The sequence below is a fragment of the Pagrus pagrus genome, assembly GCF_965226575.1.
Source record: "Pagrus pagrus genome assembly, chromosome: 16".
Classification (NCBI taxonomy): Eukaryota; Metazoa; Chordata; class Actinopteri; order Spariformes; family Sparidae; genus Pagrus; species Pagrus pagrus.
The window spans coordinates 4,380,400-4,400,456 of record NC_140200.1 but is presented as its reverse complement, the minus strand read 5'-3'; the positions used below and the strand labels follow the sequence as shown (position 1 = coordinate 4,400,456).

At 44.5% G+C, this 20,057-nt stretch overlaps 1 protein-coding gene across 2 annotated transcripts in view; it reads left to right on the top strand.

Annotated features, from left to right (window-relative positions):
- runx2b (RUNX family transcription factor 2b) overlaps positions 1-20,057 on the top strand; it is a 41,511-nt gene that overhangs the window by 12,558 nt on the left and 8,896 nt on the right. The window contains exons 1-4 of one of the 2 annotated variants that reach the window (XM_084377942.1): positions 5,426-5,559; positions 6,695-6,957; positions 8,374-8,530; positions 10,455-10,559. In XM_084377942.1, coding sequence (XP_084234068.1) covers positions 6,757-6,957; positions 8,374-8,530; positions 10,455-10,559 — 463 coding nt within the window. In that variant the 5' untranslated portion in view covers positions 5,426-5,559; positions 6,695-6,756. Of the gene's footprint in view, positions 1-5,425; positions 5,560-6,694; positions 6,958-8,373; positions 8,531-10,454; positions 10,560-20,057 lie in introns of those variants that run through there. The other variant, XM_084377941.1, reaches the window with a different exon arrangement.

The following is a 20,057-nucleotide window of genomic DNA, read 5'->3' as shown; positions in this document are numbered from 1 at the left end:
ATGTAAAGACAAACCGTAACATATACACACATTCATAGAAAAGTGGAAAAACTGAAATGCCATGTTTCTGGCCTCGGCCCCGGGCACTGTCACCCTACCCCATCAAAGAGCCACACACACACAAACACACACAAACTACAAATACACTCTCAGACATGCACAGTTCTAGCGCTGTGACAGCAGGTGGTGTGTGACACGTCAACATCTGAAGGTTCCCTGGCAGACGGAGAAGGGTTTCTCAGCTCCAGTCGCTCAGATCTATCATTGGGACTCTTTAATGGCAGCCTTCGTCACATATTACTGCTGTATTTTCTCCTCGCCATCTCCCAGCCCGCAGAAGTTCCTTTTTTGTTCCTATTTTTAAGTACAAGTGATCTCAATTAGGGACCTCCATGAAGGCGGTAGGCGGCAGACAGTCAGAGCAATAAGAGCAGAGAGGAAATTGTCTTTATACCCCCCTCTCTCCCTCCCTACCTCCCTCCCTCCCTCCCTCCCTCTCTACCCTCCTGCCACAAGCAGTGAGCAGCCGCCCCCTCCATGTCTCCATCTCTTTCCATGCTGCTCTCTGCCATTTCCAGAACAGAGTGAAATATCAGACAAACTCCTTCTGCATCTCGCTTTTTCTCGCCGAGAAATAAGTGCATCAGACTCTGTAGGCACGGCCGCTCCAGCCACCTCAAAGTCTAATACAAAAAAAAAAAAAACTTGGATTGCACTCTTTGAAAATTGTTTGCTCAGGAACATGCGCACGCACACACCGCAGAACGTGCCGTCCCCGTCCTAACAGTTCACGGTGATGTCACGGGCTCGGTGACAAACAGTCATTAAAGGCTTAGAAGTGATCTGGGATCAGTGCGTGGATGTGAGTCGGCGAGGTTGTGTCGATGAGGTCAGGAGGAGTTAAGTTTCTGCACGTCGTCATCCTCCTCTGCTGGCTAGCCGCTTCACTGATTGACTGCCCCGTTGGCCGGCAACCAGCCCGAGTCCAGCTAACTGACCAACAGGCTAGTTCTGTGGCCGCATTTCTGCTCCCCCACCCCCCCCTGGTTGTGTTTGGTTGATTGGCTAGTAGACTGGATCTTTGGCCGCTTCGCTGCCCAGCCTGGTGGGCTGGTTGATTGGTTAGCTGGCAGTGCCGGCTGGCTGGTGGCCTGCCAAACATGGAAACATCCCGTTAGAGCTGAAAGGGCCTGGGCCTCGTCACAGCGCTCCTCTAGAAAGCTATAATTAAGTGTCTTGAAAAATGCACCACTGTGAAATGTAGCCTTAATCCTGAGTCTTAAGTGGCTGTACTTTTCCTCTTGAATGATGAGAGTATCTGCTTGTGTAAAGGAGAGGGAGAGTGTTGCTCCCTTGTGTTATTATTGTTTTTCTTTATGTAGGAGTTAAATATGTAGTCCTTGTCAAATATGAAAGAACATGAACCCATACAGCCAGGCGTGTCCCGCTTAAACTGTAAGCTGTAACTGTGGATGTACTTTTAAGCTCTGTTTGTCCCATCAGCTTTTCTGATGAGCCGTTAATAATAGGGCAACAACTATTAATCAGTTTCCAATTATCAAATTGATGGCAAACTATTTCAACAATTGTTTAATCCGTTAGAAGTCAGAAGTCAAAATTCTCTCCAGACTCTTAAATGTCAGTATTTTCTGGTTTCTTCACTCCGCTGTGACCGTAAACTGAAAGCAAAGCAAAACATTTAAAGATGTCAGCCTGGGCTGAGGGAAACACGGACATGTTTTACCATTTTCTGACATTTTGCAGGCAAAACAATATTTTTAAAAAAGAACAGATTGACAATTAAATTAATTGTTAGTAGAACCCAACCGATACTTGATTTTTGTGGCCAAAAAACCTCTGATATTGATTTATCAGCCGATAGACACATATTTTTCATTTAAATGATCCCTCACATGTCATCAAACACTCGTGAAAAAGATATGTAAAATAAGCCAGACATGTTACAGTTTAACAATAAACTTTGATCATTTTTAACCCTCCCAAGCATCTTTTTCTGCATCATAATCTAAAAAAAAAAAGTGTTTTCCTCTCGGCACCAATGGGGCAACGTACACGGCGATACAGATACGTCTGTGTTAGGCCAGTATTGTCTGATAATATGGGCTTTAATCGTTAGTTTCGGTTAATAGCGAGGATGTCTGGGCCTCCAAGTGTGTGTTTGTTTGTGTCAAAGCAGAAGAGAGATGTGAAGAAGTTGACAGTTACAAAAAAAAAAAGAGACAAGGGAAGAGAGGGGTTCGGCATGGTTTGCTCGCTGTCAACATTATAGACAGCGTGTGTTCGTACATATTAGCGGTTCACACAGTCTTCGGGATTCCAAGTGGGAATGAGAACAGAAACTTTTATTATACGCTTGATATCTCGACAGGAAAATTAGCCAGAGAGTGTCAGCTGAGTTTGATTTTTATTGAAAACAAATAATTGAAACTGAGCGGCAGAAATACAATATTACCATAAATCATAAAACGCACATCCTGCTCAATGTGGTATACTGTGGTTCTTCACTGTTAGTGACTTCTCCTACTGTGCAATGACTCCAAGCCAGTGTAACACAGTAGATGAATAATACCAGAGCTGAGAGAGACGATCCAGCTGTGCACCAGGCGAGCAGCAGCCGCACTGAACTGAACAGCTTTATGCTAGATTCATTACTACATAATATTAAGTCTGTTAATACTGAGTGGGGTGGGTCATATATCCGCAAAGTCCAATACTGCTTTTAGGCTCCAGCATTCACATTTAATCAAAAGTCGAATTCTGGGCTGGGTTTAATCCAGGACACTGAAGCGGGGAAGTGGTATTTTTTGATTGAACAGTGTATTCTGGCACATTAACGCCTTCTCTGGTGTCTCCCTCACATCTCCGGGACATCAAAACGACGGCTTTTTAAACTCAGAGGTCGCCCTACCTCTGACTGACAGAGAGCCAGACAGCAGGGCCCTTTAGTGTATGAACGCGGGCTGTATCCTGTAGGGAGCTGGAAGACAGATGCTGGACGTACAGCGGAGAGGCAAAGCGGAGTCAGATGGGACAAACACTCTTTGATGAGCCGAGCTTGTCAGGGTTTAAGTCACGACTACACCGGGGTGGAGGGGTGGAGAGGGGGGCGCGATTGAGGCCTGGCTCTTCCTGCCGCTCCCTCTGATGAGACAATAACAGAGTGCAGAAAATTGTAAATTAAGACTGATTACTTGGCCTAAAAAATGTGGCTGTTAAGTCGTGTGTGTGGATAAGATCGGGATGTGAAATGTGTATAATGCGGACACTGATGTGTCTTTTAAGAACAAAAAAAAAGCAGCTCCAAAATTAAATACCAGTTCAAACACATATGCATTCAGAATAATTAAATTGATGGCATGAAATTGAGTCAGCGTTTGTTATTATTTCATCCCTAACATTTCCTAAATTAAATTCCACTACAACATTAAGGATGTTTTCCACATTACCCCAAATGTATTCAGCGGTGAAAAAGCGATATTATCGGAGCTGAAACTTAACTCTGTCGGAATAACCGGCTCCACGGTTCCTGCAAGGCCATGTTTATCACTATTACAGATTTAATTACTACTATTCACATTTATCCATCCATGAATTGTTAGTTGATCTTTGAGAATGTTGGACAATGTGAACCATATTTCTGGCGTTTGGGGCACACGGAGGGGAAGTGTAACTCAATCACTCTTTTTTTTTTCCCCTCCTCCCCGTCCACATGACGAGGTGCCAGATGCGTGTCAGTGCTTTCAGACTTTATATATATATCCCTCCCACATCCTCACACACACACACACACACACACACACGCTAAAAGACATATATGCGTGTGCACACCCACGTACATACATACTTATGAAACACAAGACGTTATTTCAAGTTACGTTCAGTGCTCGTGCTTTAATACTTCTTTTTTCTCTCAATCCAGAAAAATCTTATTTTTAAATGTATAACTTTACAGCATGAAAACAAGCTGCAAAAAAAAGCCCTGACAGGACCCAAATAACCTGACAGCTGTGCCTCCCAGTAGTCCCTTTTTATTTTGAAACAGGCCCAGAGTATCAAAGGCCTTTGTCTTTAAGAGTCTCTGCAATAAAAAAGCCTGTTTGGGAGCGACGGAAAAAGGACCGCGGAGTGGCAATACACATGCTGCTGTGTGATGTGGCACTCAAAAAAGGGCTCATTGGGAGACTGATGGGTAATCAGGGCAGAGGGTGGGGTGGGCTGATGAGAGCCGGCTGAGATACGGAGGCTCTCAGAGGGTGGATGATGCCCTCTACAGTAGACACAGGAGGGGCAGGCAGAGCAGGCCTGCTCACTAAACTGCCTTCAGAAGCAGCATCCACTCCAAAATCTGAGACGTTTAAGCACTAAAAATAAAAGCATTAAATTATTTTAACATTTTTAATTGAACTATTTTTTTCTCTCACAGTGGGAAGTTTATAATGTGGCGGTGTAAAGATTTTTAAAATAAGATTTGGTCATAAAATAGGATTTTTTTTTATACAGGTTTTTTTTTTTTTGCTTGAGAAAATACTTATTTTAAGTGTAATATTTTTGCTTCATTCTTTTTGCAGTGGTGGATTAAGTATTTATATCCTTTAATTACGTATAATGAGCAATATCAGGTCCTGCATTGAAAATATGACATGATATAAAATAAAATCAGCCAAATGTACTTAAAGTATCAAAACAGTGTCAGAAAAATAGCCATCATGAGGATGCATCATAATATAATATATCAATAAATTAATGGAGGATTATAACTTATGATTTAATGTGCGAGTAGCATTTTTTACTGTAAATTGGTGGAGGAAGAGCTCATTTTACTAATTGATAGATAATATTATATTTTTTAAGCTCATCATATGTTTGAAATCTCCAAAGTGAAGTTGTCATATAAATGTGGAGGAGTAAAATATACAATATGTCCCTCTGAGATGTAATTAAACTGAAGTATAAAGTAGCACAAAAGCAAAATACTCAAGTTCAGTACTTAAGTAAAAGTACTTAATTACATTCCACCACAGTCACTTTGAATTATGCATATGAATAGTCCTGGATAGTCACAGAGCTGTGCGTAATTACGCACCCAGAGGCTCATATTTTTTTTACACGTATTGGAATAAAGATAATTTTACAGCTTCGAGACATCAGACAGTGAAATTAAAGCTCACAGAGGCTAACTGACTCTCTCAAAGAGCCGTCTGTGCTCAGGACACAGCCACGTGTGTGCGTGAACATAAATTACAGCCCCGTGTAACGCAGAATACCTGTACACCTGCACAACAGCTCTCCCCTGCGACCGAGTGAAACTCTACTCCTGCAGGAGCCTCTACCTGACTCACCGCTCTCCGGTGACTCACTCACTCCCAGCGTATGGACTGTAACTCACTTCTCACCCGGGGCTCGGCTCCTCTATACTGTCAGGACACAGCGGTAACGTTACAACGCGGACTGACGGACTTGACGCGTGTTCACTGACTGGACATGACCGTCCCCGGAGTTAGGAGCGCGCCGCTGGTCCGGGGGAGCGGTCACACGTCGGTACGTACAGCAGGCTGTGTGTGAACACTGCAAACTGTGAGAGGAAAAAAAAAAAAAAAGTGGGGGGACAGAGAGAAAGGCGTGAAACGTGGCCCCATGTGTGTTTCATGAAGGTATAGACGTTACACGGAGACCTGTCCGCTCGTCTATACAGGCGTGATAGATTATGGCAGAGGGAATGGATCTGACTCCAGACACCACGTGTTGGAGTCGCATCAGCGCAATAATTGCTGGGCGCTCGAGCTATATAAACCACAAAAAGCCTGAGCACGGGAAACCCCGGCCTCCAAACACTAACCACATTTACGGCTACAAAAACGGGATTCTATTTTCCGCCTCCTTCATCTCACCGGCGATGATTTTTTTTTTTTTTTTTTTTTTTTTTTTTAAACAGACTTCATCAACCTTTTTAACCCTGTACACAAAACCTGCGGCGCGGCCGACACACTGAGCGGAAAAATATGTTGAATTTGCAGGCGTCGCGGGGTGATAAATGGCTCCGTTAAGTATTGTTAAAGCTTGCTCCCTTTGACTTTCAAAACTTTTGTGCGTGTACATAGCCTGCGGGTTTTCTGAGAGCCTTTCAGTTTGGCACAAAGACTTCAATGACGCACCTGGAGCAGCAGCGCTTTGACTTGTCACCAAAGGAAGACAGACAAAAACTTTTTTGAGCATCTGGGTCGACTGTTCTATTTTAGATCGGCTTTTTTGTAATTGTATAGCCTATTACGCGCTCGGACATTTATTTGATGTTATTTATATCCGCGCACGAGCAACTACGCCTGCGTTATGGCGCATGGACGCTTCCCCCGAGGAGTCTGAGAAAAAAAAAAAGAGAGAGAGAGAGCTTGTCATTTAAAACATCATCAAGTTTTCAAGGCTTGTTTTTCTTGCCGGAGAAGTATATTTTATGTCGTTTGAAGGCGCCCACTGAAGTTTGTAGTGGAGAGGGTTTTGAAACGCGGTGTGCGCTCACAAAGTTTTCCATTGGCAGACGCGCTGAGGTTCAGCGAGCAGCGCCGCACACTCCCGACTTTTTCTCCCTGAGTGTGTGAGAGAGAAAGAAAAAGAGGAGCTGGGGAGCATTTGGTGCCTTTTTTGATAATCCACGCTGTTGTGATGCGAATTCCCGTAGATCCCAGCGCCAGTCGGAGGTTCAGTCCGCCGTCCAATAGCCTCCAGCCGGTCCCAGGGAAGATGAACGATGTGAACTCTCCAGCCGGGCAGCCGGACGCAGCGGCGGCGGTGCCAAGACTGCGTCCCCACGAAAACCGCAGCATGGCCGAGATCATCGCCGACCACCCGGCCGAGCTGGTCCGGACCGACAGCCCCAACTTTCTGTGCTCGGTCCTGCCCTCCCACTGGCGGTGCAACAAGACGCTGCCTGTCGCCTTTAAGGTGAGTCCCGTCTCAGTGATGTGCTGCTGGATTAGAAGAGGGAAGCACTGTGTGTTCACTGCAGCCGCTAAATGAAGACTAAATATATTTTATAAAAGAGTGAACGCATGATTTTTCTTCACAAACACGCTCTTTGGACAACATCAGTCAATGTCACACTGTCTGCATCGTTGTGTTGTGTTTATTCTCTTCCCTCATTTGACTTTTAATCGCCTGCATTTATCACAGTTTCTGTAAAAGTGCGTTGTTTTGTGTGACACGAAAAATTGCAGTCAAGTTGAGCGTGCGTGCTGGGATGTGATCCGGAAGTTTGTAATGTCACTTGACAAGCAAATTAAATTCAGATAATTAATTTACCAAAGGAAGAAGCATCGAGAAAGAGTGATTCAAAGGGCCAGAAAAACATGTTGGTAAAATATATTTAGATATTGTTTTCTTTTCACACTTTGTAAACAAACAACAGCGTCATCTTATGTATCACCAATAATCATTTTATGTCGTAATATATAATAATTGTGGCTCATTTAAAAAATCCCTCCACAATTAAAGCTTTGTTTCCATGGTGATTAATGACAGTTTTCTATATTAGGAAATAATTTTAATAATTATAGCCTATTTTAACCACTACTCTGATGATTATACTAAATTATTGTAATTTGTCTTCACATGTTGAGTTTAACTGAACTTTTAATGAGCAGAAAAGCAAACCTACAGAGATCCATCTCAATGCCGCAGAGACTAATTGTTTATACGTTTCAGGGCCTCCTCAGGCATTTTTGAAGCCTTGACAATTTTTTTTTCTCCCATGATAATTCAACGGAAAGGCCCTATTAATTACTTGACACATATTATTTAAAGGACGGATCAAAGACGCACCAAAGTGGAAATTTGTAGCTGCAGCCATAGCTCCAAATCAAATGTGACACATTTTAAAATATATGTGTTATTCAGCCGTTCTTATTACTGCGCCTCTGTAATTATTGCTGCCCTGTAGGCCGGCTCACGCTCTTTTATCTGCATCCAGGAATCTAAATGATAACACGAGGCCTCGCCTCTTTTGTTATAGAGGGTGCGCTTGAGAAGCGAAGTGAAATTAAATTCCATTCATCAACACGATGTAAAACAAGTCTGTCACATCAGCGAGAGGACATCTTCTATCACTGAAACTGACAAAGAAATTGAGGTTTGATTTAATCAGATTTGTGACTTTTTTTAAACTGAAGCAATTCCTCCATTAAATTTTGTGCTACAATAGTTTTTCTTATTTTCTTTAACCGCAGACATTGACTGTAGATGCAGTCAATATTTTACTGATTTGAAGTCACAGAACTGGTGAGTAAAAAATGTGTCATCCCTTTAAACCTTGTCCCTAATAGTTCCTAACTTTCTGCCCTTTGACCTTTGTGCTCCTGACAGGTGGTTGCCCTGGGAGACATACCTGACGGGACCGTTGTCACAGTAATGGCGGGCAACGACGAGAACTACTCCGCCGAGCTGCGGAACGCCTCAGGTGTGATGAAGAACCAGGTAGCTCGTTTCAACGACCTTCGCTTCGTGGGCCGCAGCGGCAGAGGTGAGGCCCTGAAACACGATGTGCTCGACTCACCGTACCCTGCTACGACTCAGCGGGAGCTATTAGGTTCGGTGGTGTGGATTAGTGGTCACATTCCCATCGTGGCAACCACATAATGATCTCGAACTCGGGGCTCAAATCCCCATCGCGCGTCTCCTGAAGTCTGAGTGGTGAATCATGTTGCGTCCGCTTCTCTTTGCTTTAAAATGAGGGGCTGTAATTTATTTTTCTTATCTTTGACAGAAACGCTTGTTAAACCCACCGCTTCCTACTTGGAGTCTTTGCCCTTTGGTTGAATAAGCAGTGGTTTGGTCGAAGATGAGCGTCAGTCCAACATCAGCTGCATAACAAAGTCTTCGTTTATCCTTAACAATAATGTTGGCCCGACATTACCCTGCTCAGTTCAGGTTTATCAACGTTTTGGGTGGTGCTACAGCCCGTGGCGGATCACACATTTCCTCAGGCAGCGAGGCAGAAGTGCACTCCTATTGGATCAAAGAACATTGCCTGAATATTTGGTGTTGTACAAGCCTCGCCTTGCATAATCAACCCCCCTGTCACTGAATCATTATATTTACGGTTTGATATTTGACAGTTCTCACCCGAGCTCACCCTAACTGGAAATATTTTCTGAGTGACATTTAGGTTCTACAAGTCTAACAGAAACTCGTCGCCTTTGTTAAGTTTGATGATGATAAGCGCTGTCAGCAGCTTCGCCACTCCTCCACATTTTCCTTCTCTGCTGTACTTGTCCAAAAAGGGAGGAGGCGGATGAACAGGAGGGATGAGGGGCAACAAAGTGGCACGCTGGCTGTACCTGTTGCCACGGGGACCATGCGTGCGTCCCTCCGCTGTGACACAGAATCTAGTCACAGGAAGTGACATAGGAGCCAGGGGAGATCAGACTACGAGGTGTCTGAAATGAATACGGGGCAGTGACAGAGATAAGTACAACCGATAGGATGTTAGATAGCTAAAAGTCATGCACAGAGAGGCGGGGCGAGCCAACGGAGACGGACAAAGACGGCGCCACAGTGCGATGACAGCAAGGATGAAAAGGACGGGAGATTCAGAGAGTAATCGGACACGTGTGATAACATCTTTAGAGTTAATTGTGTAGCAGTGCGCGGGATTTGCCTCGACAGTAGATCGCAGGTGACGGATGACAGCAGTGATGATGGCAAGGAAGCAGGGGAGTGACGCACTCAGTGTCCCACTTTATCTGGTTCACCCACATGCAAACTTATATCAGGTCTGTTGATCACCTGTTGCACCTGTGATCCGCTATCTCCCAGAGCCATCCCATCGCTTCCTGAGACGCATGTTTACAGTGCAGTAGAGTGTGGAGCAGAGGAGGGGAGGACACGCACGTGTAGCTGGTCGCGACCGAACGGACAGCTGCTCTGATGAGTCGCTACAGCAAACCTGCCCCCCCCCCCCACTTCCTGTTTCCTGTGTGTTGCCATGGTTACATGACGCGTCTGCGTGCCTCCAGCGTTAGTGCTTATGCTGACTTGGCTGTTGCACTCTGATTCATAACATTCCTCGTGGATGCACATCGGAGAGTACGCGCACATACTCGCACACTCAACCCCAAGGCAGCAACTGCTGGGGATTATCGGGAGAGGAAGTGACTATTAAAATGCCTCTCGCCCACTCACACTGCGTTAGACAGGGAGAAAGTCTGGATAACAAGATACTGGCTCCTCCAGTCAATCTCCCATTTAGACTCTGCCAAGGAACTTAAATAGAGTCTCTCAAACACCACTCTGTCTGACGTTACTCTAAGTCGATTTTTCCCAGTTTGTATTGGCCATTATGCGATGACAGCCACACTTGTGACTTGGGGATGGTTTAGCGATGAATGCAGGTCATTGTCTTTTCAGATGTGTGTGTCATTTGATGTTGTTTGATGTCACCACAGGCAAGAGCTTCACGCTGACAATCACAGTATTCACCAACCCACCACAAGTGGCCACTTACCACCGAGCCATAAAGGTCACCGTGGATGGACCGCGTGAGCCCAGGAGTGAGTACAAAGGCACGCACATACAGTACAGCAAACAACATACTACAACCTTTATTTTGTCTTATAAGGGTCACACCAGGGATTTAGTATTGAGCTTTAAATGTGGGGGGATTCACAAGAGACAGGAATGGTGAAAAACTACCCTGAATTTTTAGTGCCTAACCTCCCTTAAACTCAAAAACACTGGATCCTACATTTCCCATAATGCAGCTCAATAGCATCTTTCATCAGTAACTCCCAGGCCTCTGAAATGCCCACTTCATTCAAACCTCCAGATCTTAACAGATATTACACAGCCACAAGCTGAGATAATGAAAACGCTTTCAAAAGCTCCCTTCACAGAAGACATTTTCCTTGTATACTTGTATACAAGGAAACTACACTTCAAAATCAGTGGAGTGCCCCTTTAACTGCTAATGCCCGTGGCAGCTAATGCCCAGCTAAAATGGTGACGCTCTAATAAAACAAGTTAATTAACAACAAAACAAAGTTTTACTGGAAAAAGTTCTAAATGTGTTAATTAGCAATCAACAGGCCTTTAATTAAAATGACTTCTCAGAAAGCAGCTCAGCCTCCCATGTGACAGTTTGAGAGAAAGAGGAGAAATAAAAAAAAGTGAGGCAGAATATTCCTGAGAGGGTACACTGGGTAGCAGAGTGCTAGCATCAGCTCCTTTTAATGGGCCATATAAAAACAACTGAGGAGAAAAAAAAAACTTTACTATAGCCGTCAGTGCCAACTGGTCTGGCATGCAGCTGTTTCCCCATCCCTCCTCCCTATTCATAAAAAAAACATATTCTCATCTCATGGCGTCTCAATGAACAATATCACATCACAAACAACCCGCCAGCCCGCCTGCCCCGTCACATATGGCACCAGGGCGCGCAGAGACACAGAGGAGCCGGGAGACAGTAGGATTACTACCACCATCAGTCTCCGTTGTAGGAAACCTGCTCGTGGTGCCAAAAAACGCCTCTCAACATTCAGCGTTCATCAACACGCACCCTAAAACAAAGGCACATGCTTGTCGTCAAACGCACATGTACTCGCGCTCACACCCACTTTTTTCCCCTTCCATCCCTCCTTGCTCCCGAGCCATCTTGTTTGATCAAAAGCATTTCCTGTGCATCTGCTGTCCCCCGTCAGATGACTTTTCAAACAAGTCCTGTTATTTGGTGGCGAGCAGATGGGAGTCGGGGGAGAATTTGTTTAGAAAAAGCCCCGGTTTGGTCTCAACAAAGCTGCAGTCCGAGATCTGCAGTCCAGGAAGCCTTCCCGGAAACCTGGACACGTGAGATTGAGTCCGCTAAACTCGACAAAAAGCAGCACTACCTGATCTCAGGTGAAGGGATTCTGGCGTGGTGAAGAAACTTAACACTTTCATGTATTATTACTCCCTTTGTCTTTGCCCAATTAGTGGTCTGAGACACAATTTTAAAGTTCAAGTCTGCTTGTTACAACTTCAGTCTCAGGACAGCAATTTAAGCAATAAAGAGTATGTCATCATACGTAACCCCCTGAACTTCTTTACTTTGCTGTTAAGTGGCCAGAATTGCAGCGCCGGTGTAATTTACCCAAAAACTGCAGCCAGAACACGTCTCCCTCTCAGGGGTCATTAAGCTGAGGTCGGAGGGTGGCAAAACACACATGTGCCCTCTCAACCGCGCCTCCCCTCCTCCGGGTTTTCAGCACGGAGCGACTCGGAGCTCAGAGCACCGGCTGTCTCCAAAACTGTGATTCTATCTGTGAACGCTTCATTGACACATGGAGGTGGGGGGCTTTGTCGGCCATTACAGCTCTATTTTGTGTTAAACGAGTGGGTAATTAGGAGGCCTGTGGTACAGCGGGCCCCTACAGGGAGGGGTCCACACGGAGACATGCGGAGAAAGAACAGTGGGCTGTCTTAAGCCTGACATACACTGGCACTCTGTGGCCCTTCTCTGTAAAAACACAGGGTCGCTTCTAGAAATGAAGCTGACAATAACACTTGATTTCAACACGGGCTGGTAAAAGCTAACAATAATAACCATTCTCTATGATTTTATTGATCTTTTTTTCACACTGTCATCACAGTTTTTGCTCCCTGTTAATGACTCGCCTGGTTGTGGGTGTCTCAGGAAGGACGTTTTGTGTTGGCGTGTTTGATGAGCCTTATGGTAGCCATATGAGTCTTCCTGAGGGATGTCATTTCCACAGCGGTTCCTCATCTAATATGAGTGTGGGGTGGGGGGTGGGGGGTGGGGGGGTTTAAAGTTAAGACCACCCGTGAATAAACAGGGCTCATATCTCTGATCTGTGGCGCTCGGATTTTGCTAATTAATTGCGTGGTCAGAGTGACGAGTATCAGCGAGGGCCTAGTTTAAAGATCTGTGGTACGATTTTTCCTCAGAGGTTTACAATGTGTGTGTGTCTGTGTGTGTGTGTGTGTGTTTGGTTATGGTAAGTGGTTAGTCAGGTCCCTCTGGCCACTGTGTTATTAGCGGGAGGCTAACTCGGTTTCTGCGGCTCGCATTGTGCTTAATCGCTTGACAGCTCTTGGTTACTCTGTGGTTTGCCACTGTACCAACAACTCAGCAAGTGTGCGCACGTCCATGCATGTGTTCATGCGTGTAGGCATGTGTGTTCGCGCATGTAGATATGATTGTTAATGCATGTGTGTCTGTCGTCTAGCGCCTGCGTCTGCATGTGTTCGCTCACATGACATGTTTTGCAGAGAGCAGAGTGTGTGTTATTGGCGTCATTAGTCTAGTGTAGCCACAGCGCTGATTTGCAGCAGAGCTAATAGACCTCATTAAATGTCATTTTGAGCTAATAGACAGGGAGTGGTTGTTTAAACCAATAGGCTTTTATAGGTGGTTCTGTCTCCTTTCAGCTGCTCCTGACGGTGGCTGCGGCCAGCTGAGACAAACTTCCTGAGTGATAATAGCCAAGCCGTAATAACACAATATACTAGGCTTTCTGTCCAAACCCACTGTTCTCATTATAGTTAATTGATGACAGACAAACACAGGAGGTGACAAAAACCATTGTGGCGTCACACATACTGTGTCTTGCTGTGGCATATTCGGGTGGTTATTGTGCATAACTGAGTGGTGTGTGTGTGACGTGTGTGTGTTGTGTGTCAGTGGTGGAGGTTAGCGGTCAGGACTGTCTCTGCTCTCTGGTGCTCGAAGCCGCCGGGTCTGGGGGGTTCTGGGCTTGGGGACAGGGTCGTGTTTTGGTTCGATTTTGGTCAGGGTGTTAACAAGTCTGGTGAGGAGGCCCTGGTTACTTACAGGCCTGCAGACAATATTAGTGGTTCAGGAGACCTGTGCTGCCAAGCCAAACTCTTCCTGCGACACACACATACTCACACTCACACACATAGGAACAGTGCTGTGGCAGATCTGCTGCTGTATACATTCAAACTCGTAGCTGTCGTGATAACAGGAACTTTATTTGTATTGCATTTTTCAAAACAAGCTACAAAGTGCTTCACAGAGGAACACGCAAATCTGTTCATTAATACATTAATATACACACAAAAGGGAAAATTTAAGTTAAATAAAAAATGACACTAGAAGATAACCTGATGAATGGCTGATTGTAGGCTGGAAATTGAATTAAAAGGGACATAAAAGTTGATCGGATGTGGCGAGTCTAAGTTTCTCTGGCTTCTCTGGAATTCTAGTCGCCTCCAGTTACTGATATAGACGTTGACAAGTTGACAGCTTGATAGATGTATTTCTGGGCATAGATCTAATTTAGCCTCGGACGTAATGAGCAAATAAGGATAAAGGAAAGATAGGGCTAATGCGATTGCACATTTTTGAATTTGTTAAGATTCTTGCTTCTGCACTTTGGAACAACTAAAAATCAAGAGATAGAAACACTAAACTCAAATGAAATAAGTTACAATAGTGGAAATGGAATTAAATTAAAGCAATAGATTACTTTCTCAAGGTCAGGAGAGGATAATTACCTCCGCCAAGGAGGTTTTCGCCTGTGTCCATTGGTTTGTTTGTTGGTTGGTTGGTTGGTCGGTTGGTCAGTTGGTTGGTCAATTGGTTGGTCGGTCGGTTGGGTTGTTGGTTGGTTTGTTTGTTTGTTGGTTGGTTTGTTGGTAGGTTGGTTGGTTGGTTGGTTGGTTGGTTTGTCAGCAGGATTACACAAAAACTACGGATTTCAACAAAACCTTCTGATTCCATAACTTTTGGTTAAGCAGTTTTTTTTTTACTTTTCTTTAAATTACATATGCTCTCCAGTTCTGATGCCAGTAGCATTGACACTAACCTTTTTAGCAACTGCCATGTCGCTGGAAGTCACACCTAAACCGCACCCGTAAAGGACGCTATGTCTTCGTGATGCATTTAGCCAAAAGCACATAGTTTGAAGCGTGGTATGTTACTCACAAGGTAATTAAAATGAGGAGTTCCAGATTCCTAGCCACAGGTATAGCATTTGTTGACAGACAACCAAGGTTATTCGGGGTGTAATCTATGATTTATTGTCATGTAGCCTCAAGAAATGTTCGCACATGCAGCACTTAAAGGTGCGATATGATCAGAACCGACCTCCTCTTGAGTTCATTTTCCAAACATCTTTTTTTTTTTTATTTATTTTTTACTAGAGAAACTGCTAACTGCTGCTAACTGTAGCTACAGTTAGTTTGCTCATTTTGCTTTGCAGCTAGCATACTGCACTGGTGGCTCGGAGTGGTATTGCAAGAAAGGACAGGCTTGGGCTAGCTGGTTAGCATGCTAACTTCAGTGGACACCTCTGCAACACAATTCTTTGAGATAACTCTTATTTCTTCAAAGTCTGTTGATAATTTCAATAATATTTTTAGTTTTAAACCAGAATCCTTACATATTGCACCTTACATCATGTTAATGAGAGTGACAAGATTGCTATTATGGCCATGTCTTAATCAATAAAGGGTGCATAAAGATGACACATAATATTGTATTTATGAATGATGTACCTCGTAAACAAACAAAACAATTGTAAACCTCAGACTGAGCCTTGTGGCGTACCACACATGGATCAGTGGAGAACACACTCGCTCACCTGCACTCAGACAACACACCCACACACCTAACTAACCTAACCGGAATGGTTGCAAGGCTACTTCTTATGAAAAGCCTTTGAAAAGACTGCCATCTTCAGTGCTGTCAGGCTTGTAACAGTCTGAGTAAGTGAGATGCCCTCATTAACACCTCTGTCGTGATGACACCAAAAGACTTCTGAAGCGTGTCATCACGCACACATGCCATTACATGCACGTCTAGGGTTGCTGTTTACCGTGCTGTAAGGCCTGGGCTTTGTTTCTTACAGCAGTCGTTTAAGCTTATGTGTTAAAAGATTCTCACAGATGATAATTACATTGTACCACACTATTTAGATGATGTCAGCCAGCTTTTATTTCATTTCCTTGAAGTATGTAAAGAAATACGAGGCCCCTTTATGTCTCGGGATTATCATTCCTTATCAGTGACTGCATCAAGCAACGTGTCCGCAAAATTTGAATATACCTTTGGAGAGCGTCCAGGTAATAAAAAGTGATATCAGGAGACTCAAAACATACAGACAGACACACGCCCACACCTAACTAATGCTGCCCTATTCAAAGCAGCTTTTAACAATGGGAGCCGGACAAATAAAACTCACCCAAACATCAGGAGGAAAAGGAATGAAAAGAGGGAGGGAGGAGGGAGGGAGGGAGGAGGAGAGGGGGAAAACAGAGAAGAGAAGAAAAAAAGACTGCAGGCTTTTCCAGAGGCAGTCAGTCAGTTGAATGTCTTATGAAGTTCCTTGAAGAGGTGCCAAGGCCTTTACAACACAAAACACAAAATCATTCATTGGGAGAGAGAGACAGCAGAATAAAGAAGCAGAAAGTGAATCATAAAAAGAGACAAAGATTAAGAAAAAAGGAGGCTGGAGATGGCTGGCCCCCGAGCTGCTGCTGCAAAAAAAAAAAAACATCTTGGAGGGATTTGTTCTCCTCTGTTCTGAATCAAAACACTTTAATGCGAGCGGAGAGGTGCAGAGGGAGCCCGTCCTAAAACCACACACAAGCCAAACGGTGTGTGTGTGTGTGTGTGTGTGTGTATACGTGTGCGTGCGCGGTTAAACTTTGTACGATATCATACAAAGTGTGTATATAATGTGTTTTTGTGTTCAATAAATGTTTCGCCTTTGGGGATCATTGTGTATGTCTGTGTGTGAACGAAACAGTGTGTGTGTGTGTGTGTGTGTGTGTGTGTGTGTGTGTGTGTGTGTGTGTGTGTGTGTGTGTGTGTGCCCTTCCCTTGCCTGGCTTGCTTCCTCCAGGCTGGAACGCATGGACCACACAGACGGCTGGCAGCGCTCCACGACAGCCTGGCTCCCCCTTTTCTCTCCGTCTCCTTCTCTCCTTTTTGCTCGCAGCCTCATCTTCCACACCTCCTCTCTCTTCACTCTTTTTCACTTCTTCTTCTTCTTCTTCTGTTCTCTCCTTTTTTCTGTACTTTTTTTTTTTTTATATCTCCTCCCTCCCTCCCTCCATCCTTCATCCCTCTTCTTCCCCTTTACACCAGACCCCCATGGTAGACGGGCGCCTGGCTGTCACCCACTCAGCGCTTTTCCTCTTTCGAGCCACGCTCTGCCAGCTTCAGATTGCCACCTGAAATAATTCATTGTTTCTGACCGCTCACAAAAACAACATGGCCACTGTGAGGGCTCCAAATAAAAAAGTGAAATATGGAGCCAGTGTATTCATTCATCCACTTTTACTGGCTGTTCCACCATGAGATGACTGACACACACACACACACACACACACACACACACATTAGACACACACACACAAACACAGACTGGCTGATTCAACTCAGGCTCCACGAGCATGGGGGGTTTTTCTGAATCAGCCCCAAAGATGCATTCATCCAATCGCACCCGGTGATCATAAACCAGACTGAAGGGCTTAGGGGGCATGACGTGACACCAAATTTATAAATTATCCCATTTATTCAGGATTTGCTGGCGCTCCGCATTTCTCCTCACGTGTTACTTAGTCAGGCAGAAGGCAGGAGAATTTCCTACTGATGTGTCAGTTGATAGTTGAAACTTGATGTTGCTGAGGGGGAGGAGGTTCGTTTAAAGGAATAAATCAACATTTTGGAAACATCTTCTTGTTGAGACATGAGAATCCAATCTCATGTCTGTACTGTAAGAATGAAGCCAGGAGATGTTAGCTTAGCATGAAGACTGAAAGCGAGGAATGGCCGAGTGCAGTGGCAGATTCAGGATGCTTGAGGGGCAGGGGCGGAAAAAATAAAAATGGCACCAGCTGTATGCGGTACACTTTATCATATGTTATCTACCATAGGGGCCATCAAGAGGGCACTAATTAACACGTTAGGCCTTGATTGTGACACATTTTCTTCTGTTTAGCTAACTGTTACTGTTTCCCCTTGTTTCCAGCCTCTATGTTAGGCTAAGCTAGCTAGCTGCTGGCTGTAGCTCCATATTTACCGTGCAGACATGAAAGTGGTATCTTCTCATCTTACTCTCAGCAAGAAACCAAATGAGGATATTTTCCAAAAATTATTCCTTTGAACTTTTTAGCCCTCGGAAACAGTTTTCTTTTTTTTTTTTTTTTTTTTTTTTTTCAAAGCACACTGGTGCCCTTGTCATGATTCATCAGCACAAACCATTCCCTATCGAAAAAAAAACTTGGCTATTTTAGGAGTATTTTCAGCCAGGACATCTAACCATCCATCAAAGATCTCCGTGCTCAGGCTCAGATCCAATCTAATGCTGCCATTAATTACAGAGGACTTATATTCTGTTTGCCTACTTGCTCTTACTTACTGTTATCAGATCAGCAGGGGCGAGTTGAATCCAGACTTATGTCTCTGGGACGGCTGTAATAATACTATTCTAGGATCAGTGTGCAACTGTGTGATTAGAGATACTATCTATAGAGGTGTTATCTAATCATTATTAAGCTTTTTTAGCGTTTGTGGGTGTGCGTGTGTGAGCCCGTACCTTATGTCCATGTGCGAGGGTGTATGCATGATCCATGTGTGCAAAATGTGCATGATTGCATACGCAGACGTGAGTTTGCATACGTCCACTCTTGTGTGTTTCTAACTGTATGTGTGTTTCCGTGTGTGTGTGTGCGCAAGTTGTTCACATCTGGTCTGAATCTGTCCATGTTTCCGGCCGCTGGCTGGGCAGGGAAGTGGCAGGCGCTATCGAAAATCTCCGCTGTTTTCACAGGGATGATGGGAATCTCAGGGACTTTCCCTACGGCAGTGAAATCATCCGCCTTTCCCGCTCCTTTAAATACCCCCGGCTCATTCCTCCGCCCTGCTAGGGTTCCGATAAAACAGCTGAGACGTCTTGTGTTTGGCAACAGTTGTCCTCTAAAAGGTGTAATTAAGTCATGAAAAAACTGTATTTACTGTCAAGGCCCGCTAAACTAATGGACTTGAGGTCTGGCTGTTTGGAGTGTAAATTGGACCTTAATGTGGTGGTTGACATGCTGCGTTTCTATAGGAGAAAAATACATTGGTTTCCTTTTAAAATGGGTTGCATCCATAGGTTTGTGGGCACTGGGGGCAACTGAAATTGTGACAATAAGTAAACGTGCCCAGTGACAGAGGGTTCACTCATAACGTGGATCAGAACTATCTTTATCTCCTTAAATATAGATGTAAATATCTGCCTGTGTTTTTTTACGATCTTCCTCAAAGACATCAAAATCCTCAACCCTCTCTAACTATTTCACCATTCGCTGTTCTCCCTGCTCAGCACTCCTCAGCACTCGTGTCTCTCCTGACTGGTTCGGACCCATCCAGAGCTCTTAATTTACTGGTCATCAGGGTCTCTTCCTCTCCATGCGCCTCCTCCCCCTCGCGCCTGTCCCCCTTCTGTCTCCCTTCATCTCCCTCGGTCTCCCATTGCTATTTATTCCCATCACTAGGAGACGGGGCTGTGCACAAAGGCCGCACTGTGTCCCGAGGCTTTTTTAGAATAGAAATTCGGTCTGTTGAAAATGGAAACGCTATGATTGACTGGGCACAGCTTGCGCAGAGAGATGAGGAATGCCAGCAAGAGGCACAAATTATCCACAGGAACGATGGAGAAATATTATTAATGAAATATGGCCACGAATTATGTTATAAAGCAAAAAGAAAAACTTCAATAAGCTGAGGTTTTTAAGTAGCCGATATTACTCGAGGTTCCAAAGCAACTATGTAAAGTAGCCGATGATGAGATTGCCTATTTATTTTGAACCGTATGATGCCAGTCAGCTAACGTCATCCTAATAAAAATCATGGTCTGTCTGACTGTCACTGGCTGCGCTTTCACTGCCGCCATTCTCAAGTCACTGCAGAGGAGAGGAGCCAGACAGTTGTTCCAGAATAAATTCATTTGTTGTGAAGAGTCAGATGGTTTATTAAAGCATTTCTGACACATTTTTTCACGCAGTAGTGGAAAAGTATTACTCAGAGGATGAGGAGGATTATT